The sequence below is a fragment of the Phycodurus eques genome, chromosome 16 (genome assembly GCF_024500275.1).
Source record: "Phycodurus eques isolate BA_2022a chromosome 16, UOR_Pequ_1.1, whole genome shotgun sequence".
NCBI classification, from domain to species: Eukaryota; Metazoa; Chordata; class Actinopteri; order Syngnathiformes; family Syngnathidae; genus Phycodurus; species Phycodurus eques.
The window spans coordinates 14,621,287-14,631,305 of record NC_084540.1 but is presented as its reverse complement, the minus strand read 5'-3'; the positions used below and the strand labels follow the sequence as shown (position 1 = coordinate 14,631,305).

At 41.3% G+C, this 10,019-nt stretch overlaps 1 protein-coding gene across 1 annotated transcript; it reads right to left on the bottom strand.

Annotated features, from left to right (window-relative positions):
- Positions 1–2,000: 2,000 nt before the first annotated feature.
- On the bottom strand, positions 2,001–9,294 carry LOC133415316 (somatostatin receptor type 5-like). Its single transcript, XM_061701281.1, is given in 5 exon segments — positions 2,001–3,522; positions 4,970–5,053; positions 5,055–5,393; positions 5,470–6,194; positions 9,061–9,294. Coding segments are annotated over 4 exon segments (1,182 nt in total). The 5' UTR covers positions 6,154–6,194; positions 9,061–9,294; the 3' UTR covers positions 2,001–3,447.
- Positions 9,295–10,019: the final 725 nt, after the last annotated feature.

Below are 10,019 nucleotides of genomic sequence, written 5' to 3'. Positions count from 1 at the left end.
ATAAACGTTTTAAAAACAATCAGATTTGATGCAAATGTATTGTACTAAAAAGTTCAATACAACCGAACTGTACTCAGGATAAACCCCTTGAGATGTATCATCTCGTCCCAACATTGATGAAAAACATCATAGCTTTTAAATTAGTTTGATGATGGGAAACATGTAAATGTGACAAACATGCGAAAAAAAAAAAAGAAATCAGGTAGGGGGAAAACACTTTTTCCAATTCAATTTGCTTACTTGTATTTTTGACTTCTCGTCCAGTTTTGTACTTTTTGGACCAACAACGATAAAGACAAGTTTGACATAATAGTGCCATTGAATATTGCAGTTTTCACTGTGACCACGAGAGGGAAGCAGAAACTAAAGGTTAGACATTGAAATTAAATTAAAGCACATCACCACTCTATACCAAGTGTATTTATATCATGCATATATAAATCTGTATTTATAACAACAACAACAGCTACAATTATCACCCAAAAAAAGCAGCCTCTCAAGCTGTTACTTTGCCTTGAGCAGACTTCCTTTATAGCGAACTTAGGAGTGGAAGAAATGAGTGCTATCGTCATGTGTCAAGGTTTTAGGCCAAACAATGCCCCTTTAATATTAATTGTTATGGGACAGGATTCTCGCACATTATGAATTATTGTGCTTCATGATATGGGGTTATGTCATAGATTGAAGCAAAGCCATAAATCAGAATCAGAATCAGAATCGGAATCATCTTTATTTGCCAAGTATGTCCAAAACACACAAGGAATTTGTGTCCGGTAGTTGGAGCCGCTCAAGTACAACAGACAGTCAATTTACAGAACACTTTGGAGACATAAAGACATTGACAAAAAACAATTGTGCAAAAAGATGCAGAGTCCTCGAGCACTTAGAGCAGTTCGAAAGACTAATATTGCAATAGTCCGGTGCAATGACCATTGTGCAAAGGGCGCCGAGACTTCAAGGAGTGTATGCGGTTTAAAGTGACGAGTAGTGCGATCATCTGGGACAATGTCGGTTGTGCGAATGTTACAGATACTCCTCAATCAGTGTGCAAATGGAGCAGATGCTACTCTGGCATGAGTGGCCAGTATATGCAAATAGTGCAGCACGGCGAGACAACTACAGTGAGTGCACGAGAAATACGTAATTGGCCCCACAGAAATGTGACAACGAACTCAAGTCAAAACATTGCCAGCTTGTTGCAATGGAATTATAGGTCAGGTGTTTAAGAAGTTGATCGCAAGAGGGAAGAAGCTGTTGGAATGTCTACTAGTTCTAGTTTGCATTGATCGGTAGCGCCTACCTGAGGGAAGGAGCTGGAAGAGCTGGTGACCGGGGTGCGGAGGGTCCGAGAGGATTTTGCCCGCCCTTGTCTTAGTTCTGGCAGCGTGCAAGTCCTCAAGGGTGGGTAAGGGGGGCACCGACAATCCTTTCAGCAGTTTTGATTGTCCGTTGCAGTCGGCGTTTGTCCTTTTTTGTAGCAGCACCAAACCAGACTGTGATGGAAGAACACAGGACCGATTCGATGACCGCTGTGTAGAACTGTCTCAGCAGCTCCGGTGGCAGGCCGTGCTTTCTCAGAAGCCGCAGGAGGTACATCCTCTGCTGGGCCTTTTTGAGGACGGAGTTGATGTTGACCGCCCACTTCAGGTCCTGAGAGATTGTAATTCCCGGGAACTTGAAGGTCTCGACGGTTGACACGAGGCAGCTGGACAACGTGAGGGGCAGCTGTGGCGAAGGATGCCTCCTGAAGTCCACGATCATCTCTACCGTCTTGAGCGTGTTCAGCTCCAGGTTGTGTCGGCCGCACCGCAGCTCCAGCCGCTCCGCTTCCTGTCGATATGCAGACTCGTCACCGTCCTTGATGAGGCCGATGACAGCGGTGTCATCTGCAAACTTCGGGAGTTTGACAGCCGGGTTCGCTGAGGTGCAGTAAATTCACATGTTGCCCTTATTTGTTTTATTAATAAAGCTTTTGAGAAACATCTTGCCTGTTCTACACTTGTAATCATTCAACAACTTATACTTTCACCGTCAAAAGGATTTTAAACATTTGCATTCATGCGCTCATACAACTTCTCACAAGGACAGCAGCCATGAGAGATGTAAAAGGGAGACAGTGGAGTTTTTTTTTTTTAAATATGGAGAAAAAAATAACAGAACAATAGGAAAGGCAGAATGTGTGTTCCATGGTTCTTTTTTGTAAAGAATTTCTTAAAGGAAACATTATGAATGAACTGTGACAGTTTATTGTTATATTACAGCACTCTTTCTAACAAGACTTTAATGCAAAAGAAATCAGTCCAGGCCCTTCAAAAAGAAAAGTGATGAAATGCAAAAATAAATTCAGCATAATTAATTTGCTCATCACACAATAGTTTACATCGCCAAAAATGTCAGACCAATTAACCAAAGCGTCAATGTGATAAATTATAGAAAATGCACTTTGGAAATGAAAATAAAACCATTCTACCAAAAAGTGATAACAGAATGTTACAAGACATTTTGATATTTTGGTTGTTTTCAGATCAACACAGGGATTGGAGGACATCACATATACTCTGGAAAAAGGGAAGAGAATGACAACTCCTTTATTACATCTTTTGGATATTAACCCCCCCCCCCCAAAAAAACAGTTTAATGTGGAATATTTGAAATTTTGTTTTTGCACGGATTCATTAACGAGATTAAATAATAGTTGCATTGTTTGGGAATATTTTTTTTTTAAATCCAAAGGTTGTACTCTTTAAAATAAGACAAAACAAAAACAAAATGTCATAACCTAAGCCGTGAGCAGGGCACAAACGTAGTTTTAATCAAAACTATGTTGAAGTGTCCTGAGGAGTTTCATTTCCATAAAAATAGCACTTTTCCACCATCTTGTGGGATCTTAGTGCCAAGGATCTATGTTGAAGTGAAGTGAGGCATTTCATTTTGACAAAAATAATGCTTTTCCACCATCTTGTGGCCTCTTGGTGCCAAGGACCTATGTTGAAGTGAGTTGAGGAGTTTCATTTTGACGAAAAATAGTGGTTATCTTGTAGCGACACTGTATCATTATCTATTGCTCTAGCAGGAGGGGAAACACTTATATTTCCCTAAAACTTTAACATGTAAAACTACGACAAATGAACATCAAACAAAAATACTGCTCTTGGTCATGGATTAATTCCCCTTATCGACTCCTCCAGCAAATATAACGACAAATATATATAAAAAAAAGGACGTGATGTATTTTTAACTCTTTGAAGATAAATTGAATTTTTAAAATGACCATGTTTTGTATTTTGCAGAGGTTTTCCATCATTGAATTTAATCCATGCAGCATCTCTGATCAATACAATAATAACAAATTCTATCACGATGAGCGTTCTTGTTGAAAATCACAGTCTGAGTTCCAGGGCTAAATGGTGCCACCGTCATTTGGCAGGGCAACGGTGGTGCGCCCTCTCATGGCACTGACTGATGATTCAAGGCAGTTAAAGGCTCGTTGTCAGGTTTTTCAAGAGCCTCCATCTGGAAGCACTGTTAAAAAAAAATAAAAAATAAAAATCGCACAGGGGTTACAATACAGTGAAGCCTTTAACGTCACATTACAAAACTTTAGGGATAACTACATCTGTAGTTCACAAGGCCTCAGCAAACGTCCCAAGACTTCAGCAAAGTCAGCATCTAAAGTATTGACACCAAGTTTGCATTTTCTTTGGCTTTTAAACATTTAAAGGGTGTACACTGCGTTCCAAATTATTTTCCAAATGATATTTTTCTCAGATTCTTCTAAATAGTTGATACAAATGACAGTCAGCGTAATTTTCAAGTCATCAACCGTCAGAATTTGATTCAAATGTATTTAAACAAACCTCCCAATGATAGCAGTTTTTTTTTTTTTTTTTTAAAATAAAAAACTTAAAATACACACTTCCAAATTATTACACACAACAGTTTCACGGACAATTGACAGGGTTTAAGGAACTGAAAATGGTAAATTTGTTGAATTTGCAGCATCAGGAGGTCATATTTACTGAAATCAAATGCTATTTCAATAAATCAAATTACATTTTGACATAGGACCCTTTATTTGACAGCAGCTTCACAATTCTTACATCTGTGTGACTGTTTGGAGATTTTCAGCATGAATTTCTTTTGAGGTGGTGCATTTTCATGCTTGAAGATGATGTTCGTAATGAAAGGACTGTCCCATGGAAGTGGTGTGTATTTGTATTTATTTATTTATTTATTTTCCTTACAGCTACTCGGTATAAAAATGCTAAAGTGAATTCATCTAGTCTTTATGTGAAGCGACTCAGCTTCCAGTAATCTTTCGTCTTCACGTCACTTGCCATCAAAGCTGATGAGTAAGCCAACTATTTGTTTTTCCATTTTAACGTAACAGTGGTTGACTTATTTTTACACCTGAAGACCGTTAAGAATGTTACAGAGAACATTGCCTGTACAATTAGCAAAGATTGATAATGCCAATAGTTGGACCCTGGCATCATTTTTTTTTTTTCCCTGTTTCGCTTATTTCCCATGGGAATAATTGATTACGGAATAGATTCTATTGATTAAATGCAGGTTTTTACAAATTTACTGTCAATTTGTACTGTGCTGCTTATGACCCATGATGCTATATGTTTCTTGACAAATAGCTTTTGGATTTTTCATGCACCCATTTTAAATACCACTTGTCTTCATTAGGGCCGCAGGTAAGCTGGAGCCTATCCCAGCTGACTTTGGGCGAGAGGCACCCACCAAAAGACAATTTAGAGTCTTTAATGAACGTAGCCTGCTTTTGGAATGTAGAAGGAAGCCCGAGTACCAGCAGAAAAACGCAATCAAGCAGCAAACTCCACACAGGAATCTCAGAGCCGAGATTCAAACTGCTTTAATGGGTTAGTTCGGTGAGGGCTTGTCAGGTATATCAACTGCTGTAGCATTTGTTCCTAAAGGAGGAAAGAACACGAGATCCAACCTGGATGTTCTGCATGTTTCCATTGTGGTTAGGATTCGTGGCTGTGGAAAGAAGATCGTGGTTGTCTATTGGTGTGTCCCTGGGGTGCCGCCTGTTGCCGTTCCCTCCGGTCTGCAGTGGCAACCAGGTTGGGTTTGTGGAAACAGAGCACCTTTTGGAAGCTCTGTCTGAATTTGTCCGAGAGGAAGCCGTAGAGGATTGGGTTGGCGCAGGAGTTCACATAGGTGAGGATGACTAAAAAGAAGTAGATCGCTGCTGTGGCATTGTTCTCTGGGATGATGTGAACCAGGTTGACAATGTTGGTAGTGAAGAAGGGCATCCAACAAAGCACAAAGACCAGGACTATGATCACCACCATACGTGTCACCTTACGCTCCGACTTACGCCGCTTGGTCACACCTGCACGCACGCCTGCTGACCTGACCTGGAGAGACATGAAGAAGATTATTTAACTAAAACCTTAATGGAGAAGCACCGGCTAAAGTCAGTGAGATGTGCACCTTGATGACGATGAGCAAGTAGCAGATGCTGATGACGAACAACGGTCCAAAAAACCCCAGGATGGATGTGTAGAGGATAAAGACGACAGACCACCAGTTCTGCATCTCGGGCCACGTGATGTTGCAGGTGTTGAGTCCCTCCTGCACATGCGAGTAGATGGTGACGGGCAGCACGACCAGAAAAGACACAAGCCACAGCATGCCGCTGAGAATCTTGGCCACCTGCGGCCTCCTCCACTGTGCGCTGCGGATGGGATGAACCACCGCCAGGTACCGATCGATGCTCATCAACGTCAGGCAAAAGGTTGACATGAACTGGCTCATGGCGTCGGCGGTCATGCACACTTTGCAGAAGAAATCTCCATAGGGCCAAGAGTAAAGCACGCTGTTGGTGGCTAGGAAGGGGATTCCTAGGATGTAGAGTTCGTCCGCTACAGCTAAATTGAGGATGTACATATTGGTCACTGTCTTCATCTTGGCGTAGCGGATCACCACGAAGATGGCCAGTGAGTTGCCCAGGAGACCCACAATGAAGACGACGCTGTAGACGACCGCCGTGACCATACGGAAGTGCAGCGGCTCGGTCGCATTGGACACGCTGCTGGTATTGTTGCCCGTCGTGTGCGTCTGGAGGAAAGACATGTCCACTCCATCAGATACTGACGTGAGATTGTATTCGGCCATCTTTACGTCGGGTTATCCAAAGGGATTATAGTTGGTGACAGCTCATAAGGAAAAAAAAAGAAGAAAAAAGATGGTCACAAATTTGAAATCATTGTGTACAATATGCTTAAACTGTTGTGACATATGCTGCGCATCAGTCATGTGCTAACAAACAACCATGGAGGAGAACAAGGCTCATCTATGTTGACTTCTTGACATCTGGGTAAGTGATGTCTTCTAAATTTGTCACACCACAGAAAAGAGTGTTGTTAACAACGCTGACAAATCTGAATGATAACAATTTAAAAAAAAAAATCAAGTATATAAAATGAGGCATCAAAATCGTGAATAATCAAGCCATTCTCTCTGCTCCCAAACGCTGTTTGCAAGTCCGCTGAATGTGCTGAAACCACGCACTGCTCAACCGTCAACTGTCAATCTGAGACCACACACCTTTCTTATGCCTACACATCCCTTCATGGTTGAGCCGTGAAAATATATCAGATTGAGGGCTCAAGTGGCTGGAATATATCCCGCCGGGTCGTCGCGGGGCTTCTGCGCCACGATGAGAGACGCAAGCCACCAGCTAGCTCGCAAGCTAGCCTCTAGTCCGCGGCGTCATCTCGCCTGGTGTTGTGTGTCAATGTGTGGGTCGAAAGTCAAGCGTTCATCAAACACAGCGGCACACGTCAGTCAGCCTGTGGCTCACACTTACATGACAGACATTTGAGCGCATACGTCCTGCTAGTTACACACAATGCTTTTCCGTGTTATGGTAGCCTGAATAACACAAAGTACATTAACAGTTAAATTCTGACACCGAGATATTCTATAAATTGTGGCATCCAAGGAAGATGCATTTTCGGGGTGTAAGCATAGCTTGCTAGCTAGCTGCACGCTGTAGTGGTAGAATTTTGCGTCACTCGGTGCCGTTTTAGCCACGCCCAAATATCAGGAAAATTGTGAAAAATAGTTTAATGCAATATCTCCACAATTCAAAACTATATAGTTCTTGGTCTTGGTCTCGTTCATGTTTTCAAAAATGATCTTCAACCATGTAGAATATATTTAGAAATCTCTAAATTCACTTTAAGTCTTTAAGTGTTTTTTGTCACCGATACAGTATCGGTTGGGCATGCTTGGAACCTTTGCTTACCCGGTATTAGAAACCCGCTCTTCTCAATGGAAAAACAACAAAAGCAAGTAGAGCCAGATTGATTGATTGATTTTTTTGAACATTTAAACACATAACATCCATCCATCCATCCATTTTCTGAGCCGCTTCTCCTCACTAGGGTCGCGGGCGTGCTGGAGCCTACCCCAGCTATCATCGGGCAGGAGCCGGGGTACACTCTGAACTGATTGCCAGCCAATCGCAGGGCACATACAAACAAACAACCATTCGCACTCACATTCACACCTACGGGCAATTTAGAGTCTCCAATTAATGCACGTTTTTGGGATGTGGGAGGAAACCGGAGTGCCCGGAGAAAACGGGGAGAACATGCAAACTCCACACAGGCGGGGCCGGGGATTGAACCCACCCGGGTCCTCAGAACTGTGAGGCTGACGCTCTAACCAGTCGTCCACCGTGCCGCCCCGTTGTACTCCTGCATACATATCTATACACATCTATATTTTCATCACACTCAAGCTAGTTCTGACATTTCTGCAGTTTGTCATGTTTATATGCGAGTTATTATATTTTTTTTAAATACTAGATTTAAAAAAAAAAAATTTTTTCACACATTTCCAATTCAGGTTCATAAATGTATGTTTGTTCTCATCTTTGGATTTTTTATAGACAAGCCATAACAACTCTCTGATTTTAATTAGCTTCTGAATACTTTGGCAAAATTTGATTATTGCACTTTGTACTGTACATGGTATTACAAATATGTAGGGTAAACATGTCTTGAAATTTTGACCCAAAAATTATTATGGCAATTTTTTTTACTCAGTCATATTTATATTAAAGTTTTCATAGTTTCATTAATTTACTATATTTACAGTATATCGGATGCCCGTGTGAATTTGAAAATAATATGCTTATTTTGTGAGTATGTGCAGGCATAATCTTTAAGGAATGGTCTTGAATTGCATTGATACTCACCACGTAGGACCTACACTAATTTGACAAGTGCTAGCTTGCAGCCTGGGGCTGTTGAAACATGTTGCACAAATACAGTAACTGGTTTGATGTAAAGATTCAGTGAACCGCGCTCCAAAACAAGAGACGTGACGTGCAGCCCGCAGTGTGTTGTTGAGCAAACAAACACCACGTTTGCTTCAGGCTACGTACTGCTTGACATGTTGGGCTAGCAATTAGTCATTTTTAGGGCATTATTGTCCATATGACTACATCTTCATTTGGCCTGCGGTCATGTTTGTCTCGAAAGATTCCAATTAAATGCAATCAACACTTCTATAGGGAATTCTCACAAAAACAACTTCAGATATTTCGTATATTGCAAATGTACTGCTTTTATACGCTTGACACAGGACTTTCACAGCTTGGCTATGAAAAAACACAACTACCCAATATGTAGCCCAAAGGGGTACATTAATGAAGCCTTTGTCAAACGTTTAAAGCTACAAACCCCATTAAACATCCGAGTACTCACTAAGAAAAAACAAAACATAGTACATAGGTATTGCAATTGTATTTGCATTACAATTGTTCATTTTAGGTACAAATTTAATTTGAGGAAATGTTCATATTTAATCTTATTATTTTGGATAATCATTATACTGCATCACAATTAAACACCGTTAATCTCATGTCCGCACTGTAGTTTGGGAATCCCTACATTAAATCCCACAATTTCCGTTACAGTATTATAAAGCAGCGTTGATAGAACTGGACTTACTGCAGAATTATTCCTGTTTGTGTTGTATAGTGAGTGGTGAGGATGGTACTTATCCTACCTGTTTCTTCCCGTGAGTTTCATCTTCTCTGCACCACCATCGTCCGGAGTGATGCTGCGCTCTCTCAGCATCGAACGATGTGTTGGAATTTTTTTAGGGTCAGAAAGAAGAACTTTCCAGCTCGGTTTCCTCGTCACTTTGAAGAGTCATCTTTGTGGACGTCAGCACGTTCTTTGACGGTGAAGTTTGCCTTCTGCGGGTTGGGTCGGAAGCTTCACTCCCGCGCTGACACCTTGTTTGGAAACGTGTCAAGGATGGATGCCCGGTCAGTATTTATGTGAGGAAAATGTCACACCTCCTTCTGATGTGAAAGTCCCACCCATGGGTGGGTGTATCTACCATCAGAGCCCAGCAGTGAAAAAAGCGCACATTTCCATGTAGCTTTTCAAGGTAGCTTATACAACGTCTAGAAATAAACATACTATTAATAACTGTAACTATGAGTGTGTGCGTGTGTGATGTGATGGAGAGCAACGTTGCGGCTGCTTTGGTTGGAGGGATAAGATTTTGACGAGTGTGGTGAAAGGTTTAGGAAGATGACTGCAATTTGGATTTTTGTTTCTGTATTTTCCATCGGAAGCATACTGTACGTATGGTGTTTTGTTCACAATGGTCATTTGCTGACGTCGTTTGAAAGGACCTGTTTGGCTGGTCCCAAGTTGGGACCAGGTTGTAAGTAAACACACAGCTGTGTATAGAAACTGGCCCCGCACGCATGTGTATTGCTGAACAGCACATAGTGGGTGATGACATGGCTCATTTGGATTATATCTCGGCCAACGGGTGCGGGAAACTCTCAAAGAGATATATTCACTCAGCTCATCTAAGCTCTTCGCAGGAATGCAATTTAAAGCCAATAGTTAAATGAACGACTGAATGAATTAATGATTGAGTTTATTTCTAAACGAAATATTTAAATAAGATAAGGTAACGGTATAATAAATGTAGGTGTCGAAAAT